The sequence below is a fragment of the Cherax quadricarinatus genome, chromosome 53, assembly GCF_038502225.1.
Source record: "Cherax quadricarinatus isolate ZL_2023a chromosome 53, ASM3850222v1, whole genome shotgun sequence".
Taxonomy (NCBI): Eukaryota; Metazoa; Arthropoda; class Malacostraca; order Decapoda; family Parastacidae; genus Cherax; species Cherax quadricarinatus.
This window is the reverse complement of record NC_091344.1, coordinates 25,779,056-25,801,330: the sequence shown is the minus strand read 5'-3', so window position 1 is coordinate 25,801,330 and position 22,275 is coordinate 25,779,056. Positions and strand designations below refer to the sequence as shown.

General features: G+C 37.2%; 1 protein-coding gene across 2 annotated transcripts in view; it reads left to right on the top strand.

The window, feature by feature from the left end:
* The window catches only part of LOC128692193 (uncharacterized), a 137,924-nt gene that overhangs the window by 95,832 nt on the left and 19,817 nt on the right, over positions 1-22,275 (top strand). For both annotated transcript variants that reach the window (XM_070096496.1, XM_070096497.1), the window contains exons 9-10: positions 414-1,241; positions 3,835-4,054. In XM_070096496.1, the coding sequence (XP_069952597.1) occupies positions 414-1,241; positions 3,835-4,054 (1,048 nt within the window). The remainder of the gene's footprint in view (positions 1-413; positions 1,242-3,834; positions 4,055-22,275) is intronic.

The window sequence follows — 22,275 nt, the reverse complement described above, 5'->3', positions numbered from 1 at the left end:
GCGAAATGTTTCCTCAATAAAGATACCAGGGTTTATCAACCACCCTATTGCAAACCTTTAGCCTAACATTTTGGGCACTGTGACAGTGTCTGTAATTGTTGCACCTCTCTTCTGGTCCCAGTATACAAGCCTCCATTTTCAGGAATTTTCTTTAGTTTGCTCAAGACTAAGGGACTGAAAACCATCTACACAGGATGAGGGACTGATTACTTTCTCCTCCACTATATACAATTTCTCCTCCACTACATATAATCTATTGAATTGACAAAGCAATTGATTGGCAAAACATCTTTATAAATAAAGATACCCAGGTGCTACACATGTCTTATTTATGATTGATTGTCTGAATGCAAGTTTAATATAATTAAGGTGTCTGCAGATAAGCCTAATTATTATTATATTCTGTCTTGTAGGTTCGTGACAAGCGGCAAGTGATATTTCTGCCTAACTCTTCTAAACGTAAGGGAGCGATACGGCCACCAGTTCCTCCTAAGCCAAGAATCCCCACCACTGACTCATTGCCCACTATGTCCTCCCTCACATCAGTGACTTCTACGCTCTTCAGCAGCGTCTCTGAGGCTGAGACAAGACCTGTGGAGGCCCTTGTTCCAGTAGAAACTAGTGACAGTGCGCCTCCCACCATCCCTCCACCAGAAACATCAGGAGACACTTCGCGCCTGTGTCCAGAGATGGATTATCGAAGCGAATCAAGTGATGTCAGCAGTCGTCGTAACTCCCTTCAGCGTGGCAGTGACAAGTCTGAAGGTGAAGGGGTTGGGAGGGTTGAGAGCAGCCATCGAGGGAGTGAGGTGTGGAGGCATGCAGAGGTGCCTACTGTTCCTGCTATCACTGCTGTCAGGCGTGACAGTCGCAGAGAGAGTGAATCACGTCGAGGATCTGACCACCGCACACATCAGTGTCGTCGTGGTTCAGAGTGTCGACGTAGCAGTGAATTAGCTAGAACGACACTTGACCTTGACCTAGGTCGTCGTGCTACCTCTAAACATCCCCTTGAATGGAACCGCATCAACCGCACTGCTTTTCTTCTGAATGATGACACATTTGATTCCAATGGCAATCGTAGAGGAAGTGTGGGAGTGCTGAGTGCTGACCCTTATGATATGGACAATCTTAGGAAAAGACGAACATCAGTAGAGGACTTCTTAGCCAAAGTTCCCACCTGCGTCGTCAAGAATGGCAAGATTGTAAACTTGAGAGAGGAAGTGGCTGACATGCTCATGGTAAGTCCCCAATATATACTCTAAATGAAGTGACAAACACATAAAAGTCATCCAGTACAATAGGTGGTGGAGAAACCATACCACGGGCGGGAAAAGAACCCGTGATCAGAGAGTCTCAAAACTCTAGACCGTCGCCCGTGGTATGGTTTGTTTTCAATTGCGTCATTACGATTTTGTGAGTCAGGTGGTGGAGGCTCGATCCTCCATCCACTAAACAGATGCTCTAGCTATACTCACTAACAGAGATAAGTTGTGGAATAATCAGCATCACTGTAACTTTTATGATAATCATTGTGACTCATTTTGATTAAAGCATACTTTCTTTAATAGTTTTTGCAGATAAGAAAATTGAGCCCCCTTTGTGAAAAAAAGTATACATACTGTATGGTAGAGTGAAATGCAGCTCCTTATGATACAACCAAGGATAATAATATGCAGTGGAATTCACATACTAATAATAATAATCTTTATTTCTACAAGTACGTGACACAACCATTACAGACCTAGCTGACATTGACATACTGTATAAAAAGCCCTTGATTATGCAGAGCTTTTTTGGCAATTTAGGTTAATCTTGTCTCACAAAATATGACCCACAACAGTCATCTAACAACCCAGGTACCTATTTATTGTTAGGTGAACAGGGGCAGCAGGTGTAAGGAAACATGCCCAACATTTCACCTGTGCCAGGATCAATCCCTGAACTGTTTGTGAGCTGAGGACACTCTCAGCTACAATAAACTGAAGGACACGTGACTTAAGCCTCCGGTATGGAAAAAATATTATGACAAAAAATACCGATGGGCTGTGACAGTTATTCGACTGTATACTTAAGAATTTAAAAGAGTTCTAGGAAGATAAATATTCTAGTATAAATATGGGAAAGTGCATAATTTCTTAATGATTTTGGGCAGAGGTGGAATGTGTACTAACCTTTATGATTGTTCATTGTTTATGCACAGAGTGGGATGTTGAGAAAGCTGGAAGGTGGAAAGCCAGAATAAGATTGTGTTATGTACACTTACAGTGTGCATTTCCTGTACACTATAATTTAACAAAGGAGATTTTATTTCATAGTTAAATTTAATAAAATGTCTTATGGTATTATTAATCAGTGGGTGGTTTAATAGGCACAATAGTGAATAAAGTTAAGATAAAATAAGCTAATAAGTTTATGTTTTATAAATGGCTAATATTGTGAAAATTTGTGTGGACTGCCTCCGAGTGAGTCACCTACCCTGGCAAACTCTGTTGACACCGAGGTCTGAGGTCGGTACCTCAGCCTCACAAGTGGCTTATAGGACAGATTTTCACAAATGATTGATGTTGCAAGAAACTCGCCTGCATGCACGTATAAAGGACTAACTTACTTGGTGTTGCAGCAAATATCCTGATCTTCAACCTTCCTAAGCTTAGCCCCTTTGGACTTCCCCTCAGAAACCACGTGCAACCGGGAGCGTGAATTCCTGCAATATTCAGTCGTTATTAGTGACCTGCCTGCACCTCAGAAATTCCTATATCCAAGGGGGTGTGTATCCCCTAGTACAACTATGCAGACACAGACACTAGCTTCTAGGTAGACAAGAGACACTGGTACGTACTGGGCATGCACTGCCAGTTGCATACAGGCCTACAGTTCAACTCACAATTTTTCCCCAGACACTGGCCAGAAATCCTAAGAGAAAGTGGAGGTTTTGTCTTACTGTATGGGTCTGACGAAGGAGGTCATCTACGGTACATCGAGGTGCCTCTACCAGATTTCCCCAGGTCTCAAATGTGAAGACACGTGGGGGGCGCCATCTCCTGATCACGGCATGTGTTGTCCAGTTGGTGTCTGTCTTCAGAAGAACGAGCTGATGTCTTCCAGACCCTCGTCTCTTTGTTCAAACTAGGGCTGCCAGTTCTCCCTAGCTAACTTAACCTAGTGTTTGCCTACATTATCGGCCTATTACTACCTATGTTAAGGTCTTAGGTCTACATTATTATTATCTACAGTTGCCTTAGTAAACCTAATATTAATATACTAACAGTAAAACTACCTACTCCTTCCCTGAAGGGTAAATCTATAAATTAAATAGGTGCCTACCATCAATCCACGCCAACTCGAGAGAATGAGTTTATGCTCGGGGTTGGGTGTAAGGGCCCTCGAACGGTGTGTTTTGTTTTTGGGTGGGTTTAAGGGCCATCGAACGGTGTGTTTTTGTCCGTTGGGACTTCTCGAACCGAATAAGTTCCAACAAATATGCCAAATAAGGATTTGGAAATTATTTACCCCAAGTCAGTTTAATAACCCAAGTCAGTCTGTGTTTAATACATGAAAAGTTGCAGTGAGCACTTCCTTTTAGTATATAGGTGAGTACTTTCTTGTATATGATGTGAGAGATTTCTTTTAGTATATATAACAACTGGTTACCTTTATTTACACTAATATTGACTTACAACTTTCTTCCTTTTCTTTCAAACAGCTTTATAATACATATAATCCAGGAGGGGCCACAACAACCTATTTTAATTTCTAATTTGGGACTTATATGTGAAAATTCTGTGTTAGTAGTTGCAATTTATGAGTGAAAACCCTTACCTTCCTCCCCAGGGACCATCCAGGAAGAACTCTCTTACGTTGGTACACACACCTGTGCTAGACGAGGCAGGAGAGAGCCAGGAGAGTAATGACCAGGACACTTTGGTAGACAACCAGGTTGATAATAGTGATCCACACTGCCCAGCACTTACTTCCACTACCACCTCAACCACCACCACTCACCATGATTATGCACACTCCAGAACCACCCTCAGAATTAAAGTGGAAAATGGTTGGTAGTTGACTGTATTGGTAGATCTCTCTTGGTAATGGGCCTAAGAATGTTTTTCACTTGTATGTTTGTGTACAGAATTTCTGAGGCACAGTACAGGAAGGCCCCACTTATACGGCGGGTTAGGTTCCAGGCTACCGCCGTAAAGCGGAAACCGCCGTAAAGTGGAACACCCTTTTTTTCCACTTACAAATGCATACAAACACTAGATAACAAGTTTACACTAACATATATTATGTTAGCAATAGAACCAGGCATCAAAAAACAATAAAAAGTACAATACACACATAGTGCACTCATTACTTACCTTAAAATATTTATAGTCTTAATCTAGGGTGAGACAAGTAGTATTTATTGTAAGAAATCAAGTGTGGTATGTATTGTAATAGCCAGGCTACCTCACCAGGCCACCCCACCCACACATACTATTCTATGATATTTAAGCATCCCAGAGCGATAAAATGTATATACAGTTCACTCATTACTTACCTTAAAATATTTGTAGTCTTAATGTAGGGTCAGGAGTAAGTAAATGAGATAAAACGAATAAATGAGAGAAAGAATGAGTACATGAGAGGTAACAGGCGCAGAGTTATGTAAACAAACCAGGCTCCCACATCTTATATTTATGTTTATTTATTCTATTGTGGGGTGTATTTATCATCTTTTTATGTTATGTATCGTGTTTATTATATAATTTTGAAAAAAATATCATGGCTGGATTAATGAATATGTGTATATTACCGTAATATACGACATTTAATGAGACTCGGTGACTATTGTTATTATGGCGTCACTTGTGGAAGTCGTCTGCTCACATCTCACATTTATGTTTATTTATTCTACTGTGGGGTGTATTTATCTTATTTATATGTTATGCATCGTGTTTATTATATAATTTTGAAAAAAATATCATGGATGGATTAATGAAAATGTGTATATTACCGTAATATACGACATTTAATGAGACTCGGTGAGTATTGTTATTATGGCGTCACTTGTGGAAGTCGTCTGCTCACATCTCACATTTATGTTTATTTATTCTACTGTGGGGTGTATTTATCTTATTTATATGTTATGCATCGTGTTTATTATATAATTTTGAAAAAAATATCATGGATGGATTAATGAAAATGTGTATATTAACGTAATATACGACATTTAATGAGACTCGGTGAGTATTGTTATTATGGCGTCACTTGTGGAAGTCGTCTGCTCACATCTCACATTTATGTTTATTTATTCTACTGTGGGGTGTATTTATCTTATTTATATGTTATGCATCGTGTTTATTATATAATTTTGAAAAAAATATCATGGATGGATTAATGAAAATGTGTATATTAACGTAATATACGACATTTAAATGACTCGATGTATGTAAGTTTATTTAGGTACAGGTATACATAAGTATAATTATCAGAGTATATATAAAATATGAAATAACTTTTAAAAACATTTGAAATTTTGGAGTTTCCAGACAAAATGGAGAGACTTAGTGCTTACTGAGCTCATGGAGAATGTAAACAAACAGGGTGGGGCACGGTGACCGTATTAGAAAGTCAGGTGGGGGGAGCCGTATAGTGAGTTTTGGTCATAATTTGAAATGTCCGTATTAGCGGAACGCCGTAAAGTGAAACGCCGTAAAGCGGGGCCTTCCTGTACATGGCCAAATTCTCTTTCTCATTCTCATACCCACCATAGACAGTGATATAAGCCTGTAGACAGTATAATTCTTTGCAGACAATACTAGGGCTTGTATGAGAGTGCCAACCATTGAGGACACAACAGTTGTCATACATACCTTATTTTCAGGATTTAGAAAATATAACCTTGAAAGTTTTATCATTTTTGCATTTAGAGTAAAACAAAAATTAAATCTAATTGTCCTTAGATCTATAGTTTCCTGCTTCTTGTTTATTTCCCATTTCCTATTAATAGACCACTGTATAGAAAATCTAATGGTTATAGTTATAACCATATTTTTTAAAGGGGTGGAGGGGTAAGCCAGTAGAAGGCCTAGGTCAGATGATCAAAAGCTCCAATTCTGGGTCATCATGTGACTTAAGACCTGCCTCAGGAAACACTTGTGTGGTTTCCTGAACAACCTTACCTAACCTAACCTAGCCACTGTGTATAAATATTGGGTTACAACTCTCTCCCTTCCTTTAGTATTAATCATGGTGATATCTCAGGTTTCATTTTCTTTATTTTTAATCTCTTGAGTAACTAATTTAATTTCTCCTTTGTTGTGTCACGTTTTTTTGAGCCTCATTTGCCATATTTCCTGCTTTCTCATTGAAGACATCTTTGATTTTTTTGTTTCTGGAAAAACTTAATTTTTTGTTTGTTCACTGTTCTCTTTTTTTAGTATTATTACAAGGTCATTTGTTGCTGTTTCATGTTGTTTTGAGTAATTGTGATCCATTTGGCCTGCATTGTTACTATTATATCATTTTCGAATTTTTTTATGCATCCCTTCTTATTCTTACACATGCATTCCTAGTTCTGCTAAGTCTGTCCCCATGCTTCACATAACAAGGTGGTTTCCTTCGAGTATACTAAAATAAAAAGATGTAACTGCAGAAATTAATCTACACCCCTGTAATTTTTGAAAGCACTTTTTTTAATTTACTAAATGTTCTTTATAGTCATTGCTCTTTATGTCTTCCGTTTAATATTAAGGTATCTCCAGAGAGGAACCTTAAGTGGTCACAGAATTTTTTTCCTCCAAAGCTTTTGCTCATTACTTAAGAACACATCTTCTAATTGGCTTCAAATTTTCTCTGCTGGTGTACTGTAACTATTGAGACATGCAGGTGTCCTGTGCTAAGTAGTATGGAGATATTCCAGGTATTTGTTTCTTAACCCTTTCAGGGTCCGTCCCGTAGATCTACGGCTTTACGTTCAGGGTCCAAACCGTAGATCTACGCCATGAGCTCAGCTCACTCTGATAAACTGTGAGTGGTACATTTGGGCCTAGATATGAGAGAATACATCTATGTGGTATGTGTGCACCACATAAAACAGATCCTGCAGCACACTGTGCATAATGAGAGAAAAAAAATGAAATCATGATTTTTCGATTAAAACAGCAACTTTGCAGTGTTTTTTCGTATGTTTTTTATAGGTGTATTTGCGATTTCTTGGTCTCATTTGATAGAATGGAAGACATATTACAGAAATAGAGATGATTTTGATTGGTTTTAGCATTGGAAATGGCTTGAAACTGAGCTCAAAGTAGCGGAAATGTTAAATTTTTGCCGATATTCAAGAGTAAACAAACGACCTCACACGTCTAATACACATCAGCTGGTGGGTCTAATATACATTCACAAATATGGTGATGATATTTATACAATTATTACAGTATTGCATAACAGTAAATCTTCTATTTTTTGGTGTGAATAAAAATTCATTATGTGAATAAAAAATCAAAATGGAATTTATTTGTAAAGCCTCAAAACATAACTAATGAACAGAGGAAATGTTAGTTTAGTGCCAGGAATGCCTACATTGTTCATTCTGGACCCTATTTTGAAATTGGAATATTTTGAACTTTGTGTTAAATTGGCCAAATTAACAATTTCCGATCACTTTATTTTGTAGTTGAAACAGTTGACTTGGCGATTTCTTGTGCTCAATCGATAGAATAGAAGTAATACTAGTGAAATAGCTAAGAATTTGGTTGATTGGAATAATGTAATTGGCCTAAAATGGGAGTCAAAGTCGGCAAAATCGCCGATTCGTAAATATCGCTGACACATCAAAATTCGCGAGAGCATAATTTCGTCAATTTTCCACCAATTTTCGTACTTTTTGTTTTATTACCTTCACAAAAAGATTCTCTACGATTTCATAAGAAAAAATAACAATTTTTTTTTTTTAAATATCTTGGACACTGGTGCGTGACTCCAGATTTGGGCCTTGGACCCTGAAAGGGTTAATAACTTGAGAAAGCCTCAACTGATCAGACTTTTATAACAAGTTTATCCTATTTAGAAAATTGGAATTGTTATTGGAGTGTATCAATTTATTTTTTCCTGAAATAACTTGAGCATGCCTCTTATAAATGTCTTCAAACTTTAATGACTGATGAAATCCTATAAAGTTTAGGCTTTGTAAATGTAAATTTCCTAATTTTCTAACTTGGTTAATGAATTTAGAATTGTTGGATTTTGAGCAGTAACTGGAGAATACTGCTTCTGACCGACTTCAATTATTATTATAATCAAAAAGAAGTACTAAACCTACAAGGGTCATACAACTGACCAGCTTCAAACTTTGACTAATAGTGGGCTTCACTAAAAAAAGGTTTGCATTAACCCTTTGACTGTCGCAACCCCCAATCCTGAGGTGTCTCCTGGTGTCGCAAAATTTAAAAAAAAAAAAAAAAAAAATTTTTCTTGTGAAATGATAGAGAATCTTTTCCAGATTGTAATGACACCAAAAAAACGAAATTTGATGGAAAACTGACGGAATTATGCTCTCGCGAAGTTAGCGACCTCAGCGCTGTTTACAAATCTGCGATTTCACCCACTTTGAGCCCTATTTACGGCTAATTCCATTGTTCCAGTCGCCCAAACTCATAGCTATTTCTTTAGAACTCCATTTTTTCTATCGATTGAGTACAAGAAACTGCCAATTTACCGATTTCAACTACCTAATAATGTGGTCAGAAATTTGCAATTTGGCCAGTTTCACGAAAACTAAAAAATATGACAATTTCAAAATAAGGTTCAGAATGAACAATGCAGACATTCCTGGCTCTAAAATAACATTTTCTTTGCTCATCAGTCATGTCTCCAGGCCCCTCTGATATTACCTTTGCTTTCTATTTTGAATTTTTATTCAAACAAAAAATAGAAGACTTACTATTATGCAGACTACTGCAATACTATAATAATTGTATAAATAACATCAACCCATTCATGACTGAATATTAGAATGGCTAGTTGGACATTTATTGGACAATGACATCATTTGTTTACTTTTGAACATCGGCAAAAATCAAACATTTCCCCTACTTTGAGCTCCATTTCTAGGATCTTTTTATAGTAAAATCAATCAAAATCACCTCTATTTCTATAATATGTTTTCCATTCTATCAAATGAAACCAAGAAAACGAGAATACAACCATAAATACTATACGAAAATAGACCACAAAGTCGGCATTTTAATTAAAAAGAACGGTCGGAGTTTTTTTTTCTCATTATGCACTGCGTGCTCCAGGATTTTTTTTATATGGTGCACACTGACCACACAGACCCATTCTCTCACATGTGGGCCTACCAGCTTTCTCCTGCTTGATTTGAAGCCACTAGAATTTATGAGTATATATACGTCAAACACGGTACCTCGTAAGACGTATATATACGGCCGCGATAGTCAAAGGGTTAACTTTGAATTGCATAGATTTTAATTTGCCAGTTTATTAAGTAAATTGGTTTCCATGCAATAACTGGAGAAAGTATTTTCTGATCAGCTTCAAACCCTAAATACCGGCCTATCGTAATTGCATTTGAATTTGAATCCTATTGGTGTCAATTTGACAGTTTTATTGAAGAAATTGTGTCAGTTGAAATATCGGTTTTCATGCTTTAACCCGTAAACGGTCCAAAGGTATGTATACGTTCACTACCCCAGTGCCCCAAATATTTTGAAAAATAAAAAAATCATTTTTTAATGAAAATAGAGAGCACATTTTTCTAAGTGTTACAGGATTAAAATAAAAAAAAATAGGGTCAGTACTTACCGAGATATGAGGCTGCAAAGTTGATACTTAATGCTCACCTGACGGCAACATAGAGTCCTGCCACTTGCGGAAGTGTTGCCGATATACGATTTTTTCTCATTTTTATATTATTTTATATAATTTTTATGTTCTGATAATTACAATTTATTGCAGTTCTTGTCATTTCATAACCAATCTTTGTTCTGACACTAATATTAGGTACTGAAATTGTACTCAAATTGTCACAAACACATTGATAGGTGGACATTTACACCTGCCTTGGTCATTTACCATTGTCTAGGAATATATACAAAATATTTATAGGTCTCAGCAATGTTTTGGATACACGGGAGTATAGAACAAGAAGAAGGAAGAGGGAAGGAGGAGGAGGAAGGAAGAAGGAAGAAATTCACTTGAAGCAATGTGTAAGACAAGTGTTCAATGACAGGCATCAGTGATAAGATCAGATATGAGATGACATTTGATGGGCACCAGTGAGGGTGCAAAGACAAGGGATGACATTTGATGAGCTCTTATCTCTAATTATCTGTGTCTCTGTCTTATTTCTCTGTCTGCTTGTCTCTTTCCATCTCTCTGCTTGTCTCTCTGTTTGTCTCAGAGAGAGCCACTGTGAACCAACAGGTATTCTTCTGCATTATATCTACAAGCACACTATAGCACTTCAGATTTTTTAGGTTATCCTAGGTAATTTACACTATGTATAATTGTATTTGTGTGTACCTGTGAGACAGATAGACAGAGACAGACAGATAGACAGACAGAGATAGAAATAGACAGACCCTAAACTTGGGGTTAACATCACTTTCCTCGTAAAAGGGGAGTATTAATGTGACATTACATCAGTGAATCCTTGGTGTTTGTCCCACTGTTTGCTCCAGCTGGCGCTCAATATAACTGGCACTCCCACAAGGTACTAAGTGGTCCCAGATTTTTTTAATATGGTGCACACCGACTGTTAAGACCCATTCTATGCTGACCAGGCATCTCAGGCCAGTCCTGCCAAATTTGGAGGCAGGAAAAATAAAACGTGTATTTACGTTTGGGGCACTAGCAGTAAGAACGTATATACATGTATACGTTTGGACCATTTACGGGTTAATTTGTAAATGCCTTATCCAATCTGCTTCAAACCTTAAATTTTAATTAATCTTGCTTAAGAGGAAGCTTTGGATTTTTATTGGTCTGTAAAGATGCCTGTTTACAGAGTGTTACCTTAACCCCTCTGCTGTCAGTGTCTCATAGCTGATAGACAATTTAACAATCCCAGTTGCTTAACGCTTTCAGGGTCCGTCCCGTAGATCTACGGCTTTACGTTCAGGGTCCAAACCGTAGATCTACGCCATGAGCTCAGCTCACTCTGATAAACTGTGAGTGGTACATTTGGGCCTAGATATGAGAGAATACATCTATGTGGTATGTGTGCACCACATAAAACAGATCCTGCAGCACACTGTGCATAATGAGAGAAAAAAAATGAAATCATGATTTTTCGATTAAAACAGCAACTTTGCAGTGTTTTTTCGTATGTTTTTTATAGTTGTATTTGCGATTTCTTGGTCTCATTTGATAGAATGGAAGACATATTACAGAAATAGAGATGATTTTGATTGGTTTTAGCATTGGAAATGGCTTGAAACTGAGCTCAAAGTAGCGGAAATGTTAAATTTTTGCCGATATTCAAGAGTAAACAAACGACCTCACACGTCTAATACACATCAGCTGGTGGGTCTAATATACATTCACAAATATGGTGATGATATTTATACAATTATTACAGTATTGCATAACAGTAAATCTTCTATTTTTTGGTGTGAATAAAAATTCATTATGTGAATAAAAAATCAAAATGGAATTTATTTGTAAAGCCTCAAAACATAACTAATGAACAGAGGAAATGTTAGTTTAGTGCCAGGAATGCCTACATTGTTCATTCTGGACCCTATTTTGAAATTGGAATATTTTGAACTTTGTGTTAAATTGGCCAAATTAACAATTTCCGATCACTTTATTTTGTAGTTGAAACAGTTGACTTGGCGATTTCTTGTGCTCAATCGATAGAATAGAAGTAATACTAGTGAAATAGCTAAGAATTTGGTTGATTGGAATAATGTAATTAGCCTAAAATGGGAGTCAAAGTCGGCAAAATCGCCGATTCGTAAATATCGCTGACACATCAAAATTCGCGAGAGCATAATTTCGTCAATTTTCCACCAATTTTCGTACTTTTTGTTTTATTACCTTCACAAAAAGATTCTCTACGATTTCATAAGAAAAAATAACAAATTTTTTTTTTGAAATATCTTGGACACTGGTGCGTGACTCCAGATTTGGGCCTTGGACCCTGAAAGGGTTAATAAATCAAATATAGGACTACAGAAAATTTTAAAAAGAATAAAACATAGCAAAGAAAACTGAAAATCTGGTTGGATGAGGATACTAGGAGGCTTGTCTTGAAACATTATTATTATTATTATTATTAATTAGGGGGTTGATGGAATTTTGGTTGCTTCAGCCTTCTCTTGGTGTAACCTTTACTGGTCAGGACTGCTTCTTTTCCCTTCTCTTCCTCCTACTCACACTATACTATTCACTCATCTGTCCCTATCTCACCTATGCTATTTGTGCCTGGAGATCAACAGCAGCAACCCACCTAAAGCCAATATTAACCCAACAAAAAACTGTAGTAAGAATTATCACACAATCCAGTGCTAGACAACACACCCCCCACTCTTCAAAGACCTAAACTTACTCACTGTACAAAACATTCACACTTACTACTGCGCAACCTACATTTACAGAACCATAAATTCTAATATTAACCCTAAACTAAAGCACTTTCTTGATAGTTACAACAGGCAGGGCCAGATTACCGCATAGGCAAACTAGGCATTTGCCTAGGGCCCCGCGGTCCAAGGGGTTCAGGGGCTCATCCAAGACTGCGCACATGGTGCAAGTGCAAAGGGGTCCCTACCTAAAAAGTTCAAGTGTTTGGAGAGTAAAATTTATTTTTAAAAATTAATCAAAACAAACATAAATAATGAAATAAAATAAAATAAAAATAAATAAACCTAACCATAGATGGCAACACTCAACACGCCTTTGTTTACATCAGAACAGCTGTGTTTTCCCGCTAATGGGTGAGTATAGGAGATTCCTCTCCAATTTTCTGTAGTAATTACACGTTATCTAGACTTGTACTGTGACAGATTAACTGAAGTGTTGTTGATAGACATTGATGTGTATGGATAAATGTTTGTTTTCGCCTCTAAATGTTAAGGGAGGTACCTGATAAGGTTACTTGACCAGTAAAGACGCATGGACCAGGAAAGACGCATTTTTGGTAAAAATACTATAAAGAAAAGCCTAAAAATGCAAACTGACTTCCGTTTGTAGGTTTTAAAAGCACTTTGTCCTGTCTTTAAGTCTTTATCATTTCAATAACAGATCTCAATTGATTGATGTTCTACATCACTTCCGTCACAAATGCTTAGTTTTCAAGTTGCAACGGAAGTGATGTAGAACATCAATTAATTTACTACATATTTCCCCAGAAACACGTAAGCCACATCAGAAAATCGTTGGTTGGGTGAAACTGAAAATTGTCCCTGCATTCTTTAATTCTCATGTCCTTATCTATGGTGGTAGGCCATATATCATGCAAAACATAATTAGTTTAGTTCTGAAAATGGTAATATAAATACCATTGTGCAGTGTTCTTGGACTCAGTATGATTTCTGTTTAAGTAAATTGGAGATCAAGGAGGATGAATTAGTAAAATATTCGTAGCCCAAATCACTAACCTAATCTATGGTAAAAGTTCTGTATATGACTCCTTTCTGGTAACGTTTTGAATTTTTAGATGCACAGCCAGAGGAAAGGGGGCTACAAGGGCCATATCCCCCCAATTGACAGAAAAAAAAAATTTAATAATAATTAAAAAATTAATAATAATTGATAATGAAAAATTTGTATTTGCATGATTACAGACAGTGATACATCCTCATTATGGCATCTCGTGAACGTGATGTTGGACGTTCTTATGCGAGTGGGTCACAGAAAAGAAAGAAGAAAATTCAAGAAGAAGAACAGAAAAAGAAAGATGTAGGAAGCTGCAGAAAGATCACAGACATGCTCACGAAAACAGTTTCTGATGTTACCAGTACAGTTGAATCTGCAGATACGTCAGATCATACAGGAAGCCCTCCCTCCATTATTTCTCAGCCCGCATCTACTTCTTTTGTGTCTCCTCTCAATGTCTCAACGGACCTTTCATCCACAGGATTTGTCTTAAAAGATCCTGCCTCATGGCCAAATGTAATCCCAAATTCTCTACGTAATGCTTTCATTGCAGAAAACTTCAGTCAAACTCTGAACAGTGACTTTAGGAAATCAGCAAGGATTTAAGATGATGGAAGTCGTCATTGTTTAAAGTCATCTATGTTTTATAGGAAGCTTGCAAATTCAGAAACTCTGAAAAGATCATGGATGGTATACTCTGAAAGCTCAGGAAAAGTGTACTGTTCAGCATGCAAGCTATTTTCTACCAAAGAAAATACCTTCACACAGGGGTTCAATGACTGGAAAAATTCCAAGCGTTTTGAGGAACATGAAAACAGCACCACTCACAGGAGCTGCATTTTAGCCAGTGTATTTCGTGCACAGAAAAAAGGCTTATTGGATTCTCATGTGGAAAATCAAACTGAAAAAGAGCGCACTTATTGGAGAAAAATTCTAGAAAGAGTTGTTGCTGTTGTAAAATTCTTATCTCTAAGAGGACTTGCTTTCCGTGGAGAAAATGAGGTTTTTGGTTCGGAAAACAATGGCAATTTCCTAGGGATCATAGAACTGTTAGCACAATTCGATCCATTCTTAGTAAATCATGTGTCACGCCTTGGGAATGCAGGAAGAGGCACTCTATCTTACATGTCATCTACTATATGCAATGAATTTATTGAACTGATGACTAAGAAGGTCCTCAATAACATCATAGCAGCTGTGAAAACTGCAAAATACTTTGCAATAAGTGTAGATTCAACACCAGATATTTCACATACAGATCAATTGACATTCATTGTTCGCTTTGTCGACTCCAGTGGTAAGCCTGTAGAGCGCTTTATAAAATTCATTCCTCTTTCAGGCCATGATGGAGAAACAATGATGAATGTAGTACTGGATACTCTGCTTGAACATGATCTCTCTATTATGGATTGCCGTGGCCAGAGCTACAATGCAAGTAACATGTCGGGTAAATATAATGGATTGCAAGCCCGTATCAAGCAAATCAACCCACTTGCTGAATATGTGCCCTGCTCAGCACATTCTCTTAATCTTCTTGGGTCATGTGCTGCGGAGTGTTGTGTCGCTGCAGTTTCATTTTTTGGACTTTTACAAGCACTCTTTAATTTTTTCTCTGTTTCAATGCATCGGTGGAGTATACTCAAGTCAACCATTCATGGAGATGTCATCAAATCATTATCAACAACAAGGTGGTCAGCGCAGCATGATGCAACACATGCTTTGAAAGATAGCTTTGCTCCAAATAGCAGAGGATGAAGACCAGACAGCAACTACAAGAAGCGAAGCAGCCAGCTTAGCATCAAAATTGGAAGATTTTGAATTGGCCTTACTCTGTGTGCTTTGGGACTGTATACTGGAACGGTTAAATGCCATGAACAAGACACTTCAGAAAATTGAAATTGAAATGGCTACTTGTGCTAACCTCTATGCAGGCTTAGTGGAATTTGTAAGCTCACTTCGCAATGATGAAGCTTTTGAAATGTTTGAAGAGAAAGCTAAACTGCTGGTGAAAGACTACAGTTACCGGGCTGATCATCAGCGGTCAAGGAAGAGGAAACGCAATTTTGAAGAGCCAGACAATGAAATTGTGTTGCTACCAAGGCAGAAATGTAAGACAGCTACATACTTCGTCATTCTGGATTCACTGATTACAGAATTGGTGAAAAGAAAATAAATCTACCAGAATCTCAATGACAAGTTTGGATTTCTGTTCAAAATTACTACTATGCCAGATGCAGAATTGAGAGAAGCTGCATTGAAGTTGCAGCAACACCTTTCAGCAGATGTTCAAGACACATTTGTTGAAGAAATAGTTCATTTTTCTGGGTATATGAATCAGATTAAAGCTCCACCTGAAAAATGTGCGCCCTCAGCCGCTTTGAAACATTTAAGAAATGCAGGTATCTCAGAAACCTTCCCTAATGTTGACATAGTGTATCGCCTTTACCTAACACTTCCAGCTACTAACTGTGAAGGAGAACGTTCATTTTCTGTTTTGAAAAGAGTGAAAAACCAGCTCCGTTCAACAATGAGCCAAGACAAATTGTGTAACCTAGCCTTGTTGACCATTGAGTCTGATCTAACAAGAAATATTGATTTTCTGAATATAATTGATGATTTTGCCAATATGAAATCCAGAAAAAAATTTATTTAAGAAGTGCCTGTGAATATAAACAATTCTTTACTTTCTTGAGTTTATATGATTTGATAGTCTTATGCATGTTGCAATGATAACAATAATGGTCAGTGATTTATAAAGGGAATAATAGTGCTGTAGTGGTTATGCTGAATATAATAGGTACATGATGTCACTACTTTAATTGCCTAATCTAGTAATACTATGCTGTCTTGAGTTTATTCTCTTTAAAATGCATGATTTAACAAGATAGTTAGAATGGCTGTTGGTAAATGGTTTTGGTTGTCTTGATGTACTTTCCCTATTAAATTTAATCTAAATAGCCAGAATGTATTTAATTAGACCTTAAACAGGCTCACACCGACCCTCCCCCCACCCCCAAGCTGGAAGGGGTCGCTTCGCTTACCCGTAGCTCAAAGGGGCCCTGCCAATCTGAATAGCCTAGGGCCCGGAGACTTCTTAATCCGGCCCTGACAACAGGACCCATAGTCACAATACCAGACACAAAAATCTCTATGACATACCTTCGCTGTACATAAAAGGGCCTAAAATCTGGAACTCCCTGCCTGAAAACTCTAGAACCACAGACTCAACCACCATTTTCAAAACTACCTTTAAAAAACATATTATCTCCCTAACACACCCCAACATCAGCTATGTGAAAACCACCTATTCTCTTTTTTGTAACATGAACACATCCAAAACAAAATAGACTTAGTCTCATTATCTGTAATTCCCCCTAATTTACACTTACACTCTCTCAGATGACTGGAAATATAAAACTCCTAATATAGCTATTGTCTAATAAATCTTAAGTTAGTCCTAAGTTTGCCTGAAATACGCTCCCAGTATAGGAGCTTTTATAGAAACAGTGTATCATGCCAAGATAAAACCATTCCCATGACTAAATTTACTAATTGCAATACAGTGGACCCTCGACCAACACTGGTATCGTTTAACGATAAAATTGCCTAACAATCCGTTTCTGTATAAAAATATTGGCTCGACCAGCGGTGAAAAACTCAGGTAACAACATTCGTCCCAAACGCATCCACCTGTCCGTCCAGGTTGAGCGTGCATCAGCTGCCCTGCGTTCAGCTAGTGTGCCATTGTTTACAAGCCAGTCCGGACGCTTCCACGTGTACCTGCGATACATTTTGTATTATTCCAGTGTTTTTAGTGCTTGTAACTGCTAAATAAGCCACCGTGGGCCCAAAGAAAGCTTCTAGTGCCAACCCTGTGGTAAAAGGGGTGAGAATTACAATTGAACTGAAGAAAGAGATAATCACAAAGTATGAAAGTGGAGTGTGTGCCTCCGAGCTGGCCAGGTTGTACAACAAACCCCAATCAACCATCGCTACTATCTTGGCCAACAGGAAAGGCAATCAAGGAAGCTATTGTTGCGAAAGGTGCAAGTATGTTTTCGAAACAGAGATCGCAAATACTCGAAGATGTTGAGAGACTGTTGTTGCTGTGGATAAACGAAAAACAAATATCAGGAGATAGTATTTCTCAGTCAGTAATATGTGAGAAGGCAAGGCAGTTGCATGACAATTTAATTTAAAAAATGCCTACAACTGGTGGTGATGTTAGTGAATTTAAGGCCAGCAAAGGTTGGTTTGAGAGATTTAAGAATCGTAGTGGCATACACAGTGTGATAAGGCATGGTGAGGCTGCCAGTTCAGACAAAAAAGCGGCTGAAAAATATGTGCAGGAATTCAAGAAGTACATAGACACTGAAAAATTAAAATCCCAACAAGTGTTTAATTGTGACAAAACAGGCCTGTTTTGGAAGAAAATACCAAACAGGACCTACATTACACAGGAGGAAAAAGCACTGCCAGGACACAAGCCTATGAAAGACAGGGTAACTCCTGGAAAATAAATTGGAGCTCAAGTGCCTCCTGGTATTAGACAATGCTCCTGCTCATCCTTCAGACTTGCCAGAGCGGATTGCAGGGGAGTTGAGTTTTATAAAAGTGAAGTTTTTGCCTCCTAATACCACTCCTCTCCTTCAGCCCATGGACCAGCAAGTCATTTCAAATTTCAAAAAACTGTACACCAAAGCAGTGTTTCAAAAGTGCTTTGAAGTGACCTCAGACACTCAGTTGACCTTAAGAGTTTTGAAAAGATCACTTTAGTATCCTCAGTTGCATAAACTTTATAGGTAAGGCTTGGGAGGGAGTGACTAACAGGACCTTGAACTCTGCTTGGAGGAAATTATGGCCAGAATGTGTACGAGAGGGATTTTGAAGGGTTTGGGGCTAACCCTGAGGAGCCTATGCCAGTTGTGGAATCTATTGTGTCATTGGGGAAGTCCATGGGGTTGGAGGTTAGTGGGGAGGATGTGGAAGAGTTGGTGGAGGACGACAATGAAGAACTTACCACTGATGAGCTGCAAGAGCATCTGCAACAGCAATAGACCACAACTGAGGAAATTGCTTCAGAGGAGGGGAGAGAGAGATGGAAGAAGTTGCCTTCTTCATGCTGGTGACTTTTGCAATGACAATGTTGTGGCCCATTTTAGGAAAATCTTAAAGGAGCACCAGGTACAGAGCTCTATGGGCAGATTTTTGGTGTGACAGAGGTCCAGTGACTGTCAAGTTGTTCCCAGTGGCATTAACCCTTTGACTGTTTCGGTAGTATATATACATTTTACAAGCCACCGTGTTTGATGTATATATACTCAAAAATTCTGGCGGCTTCAAATCAAGCAGGAGAAAGCTGGTAGGGCCACATGTGAGAGAATGGGTTTGTGTGGTCAGTGTGCACCATATAAAAAACATCCTGCAGCATGCAGTGCATGAGAAAAAACAAAAACGACCGTTTTTTTGGATTAAAACACCGGCTTTGTAGTGTATTTTCATATAGAATTTATGACTGTATTCTCGTTTTCTTGGTCTCATTTGATAGAATTGAAAACATATTATAGAAATAGAGGTGATTTTGATTGATTTTACTATGAAAAGAACCTTGAAATGGAGCTCAAAGTAGGGGAAATGTTTGATTTTTGCCAATGTTCAAAAGTAAACAAATGATGTCATTGTCCAATAAATGTCCAAGTAGCCATTCTAATATCCAGTCATGAATGGGTTGACATTATTTATACAGTTATTACAATATTGCAGTAGTCTGCATAACAGTAAATCTTCTATTTTTTGTTTGAATAAAATTTCTAAATAGAAAGCAAGAGTAATATCAGAGGGGCCTGGAGACGTGACTGATGAACAAAGAAAATGTTATTTTAGAGCCAGGAATGTCTGCATTGTTCATTCTGGACCCTATTTTGAAATTGGCATATTTTTTAATTTGTGTGAAATTGGCCAAATTGCAAATTTCTGACCACATTATTGGGTAGTTGAAATTGGTAAATGGGCAGTTTCTTGTACTCAATCGAAAGAACAAATGGAGTTCTAAAGAACTACTAGCTATGAGTTTGGTCAACTGGAACAATGGAATGAGCTGAAAATAGGGCTCAAAGTGAGCAAAATTGCCGATTCGTAAAATATTGCGGAGGTCGCTAACTTCGCGAGAGCGTAATTCCATAAGTTTTCTATCAAATTTTGTTTTTTTTTTGGTGTCATTACCATCGGGAAAAGATTCTCTATCATTTCATAAGAATTTTTTTTTTTTTTTTTTTTTTTTCAAAAATTTTTCGACACCAGAAGACACCTCAGGATTTAGGGTTTTCACAGTCAAGGGGTTAAAAAAGGGAGGGAAGTAACCCTGGAAAAGGACTTGGTACCTAAAATCCTTATGGAAGGGGATTACCTTTCCAAAAAAATAATACACCTCCATCTCCTCTCCTCCCATCTGATCACTCACCAATAAATCTTCAATAAAGGTAAGTGTCATTTATTCTTCATGTAGTATTTATTGTGCATGTACGTGTCCTTGTTTTTCTGTGTAGGAAAATGCATATTTCATGTGAAAAAAAAAATTCCATACTTTTGGGTGTCTGGAACGGATTAATTGGATTTCCATTATTTCTTATGGGGAAAATTAATTCGGCTAACGATAAATTCGGCTAAGGACAAGCTCTCTGGAACGGATTAATATCATTGGTCGAGGGTCCACTGTATTGTTATATGTTTTGTGCCACCTCACTATTATAAATGTAATTAATCACTTCAGTTACCTAACTTTTATATCAGTATGAAATATGGTACCATACTTATAAGACTTGTTTTAGTTTCAGTGGCTCGGCATCGGATGTAACTGGGAGAGCTACAGCCCACCCCACACCCCAAATTTATAGTTCCCGTCACTGACCTTCAGTTTATAGGACACAGGGTGGCTTTTGAAGATATTTAATGGAAAAAAACATGCATCTAATAAGCTGCAAAACAGAGTATATTAAAATGTACTGCTCCATAACCTGTGTCAATATAGAGTAAGAATTAGGATTAGTCTGCCCGATATGCCTAGGCTTGCTAGTGGCCTTCTTTGTAATTAATATTTTATAATATGTAAACCACACATTGTAAGCTTTGAAAGGAAATAAACATTTTCATTCTCAACGAGCAATGCGTTGATGTTTGTGGACTCTTGACCTGAGAAATTGGTGCTGCTCTAACTTTCCTTGGATTAAACCTTGTTAAAACCCCTTCCTCAGCACTGTATGACCCCCTACTGGTTCAGAGCATGTTCAGAAATAATAATGACCTTTGTCCCCATCCCCCTTTGTTACTCTTTCAGTTACCCACGTGATTTGTATTATCATAAAAAGTTCTAAATCATTATGAGTTAGTCAATACACTTTTCTGTAGAGGGTGGCAGGGTGCTAAAAATCCCAAGGTGAACTGTGAAAGATGATGTACTTTTGACCTCATTAAATTAATGATTATATATATATATATATATATATATATATATATATATATATATATATATATATATATATATATATATATATATATATATATATATATATATATATATATATACAGGAAGGCCCTGCTTTACGGCATTTCACTTTATGGCATTCCGCTAATACGGTCATTTCAAATTATGACCAAAACTCGCTATACGGCTCCCCCCACCTGACTTTCTAATACGGTCACCGCGCCCCACCTTGTTTGTTTACATTCTTCATGAGCTCAGTAAGCACTAAGTCTCTCCATTTTGTCTGGAAACTCCAAAATTTCATATGTTTTTAAAAGTTATTTCATATTTTATATATACTCTGATAATTATACTTATGTATACCTGTACTTAAATAAACTTACATACTGTGCTGGCATGCAGGTACACATTAAAATCAGTAAGAGTGTCTTATGTCTCCAGACGTCATATTAGTAATGATAATAATAATCATCGAGTCTCATTTAAATGTCGTATATTACGTTAAATACACATTTTCATTAATCCATCTATGATATTTTTTCAAAATTATATAAACACGATACATAAAATAAAAAGATGATAAATACACCCCACAATAGAATAAATAAACATAAATATGAGATGTGGTAGCAGACGACTTGCACAAGTGACGCCATATTAGAAATGCTAATAACAATAATAATAATCACCGAGTCTTATTAAATGTTGTATATTACGTTAATATACACATTTTCATTAATCCATCCATGATATGTTTTTCAAAATTATATAATAAACACGATACATAACATAAAAAGATGATAAATACACCCTACAATAGAATAAATAAACATAAATATGAGATGTCGTAGCCAGATAACTTGTGCAAGTGATGCCAAGAATAACATTTTCTCTAATCTAACATAAGAGAAAATGTGTTACTGGGGGTAACTGTAGAAAATTATTCCTTTCGTATGTATGTAAGTAAGTTTATTCAGGTATACACAAATACAGTTACATAGATTATCATACATAACAACATATGTGTAGAGAACCTAGGATAACCCAAAAAAGTCAGAGTGACTTAATTCCATTGCCTTCACTCAGAGCATCATTTCTTCTCAAAATGATGTTACATGAGAATGGGAGTGTTCTTCTTTATTTATTCTACCGTTTCAGTGTAGAGACAACCTGTACACAATGTAACT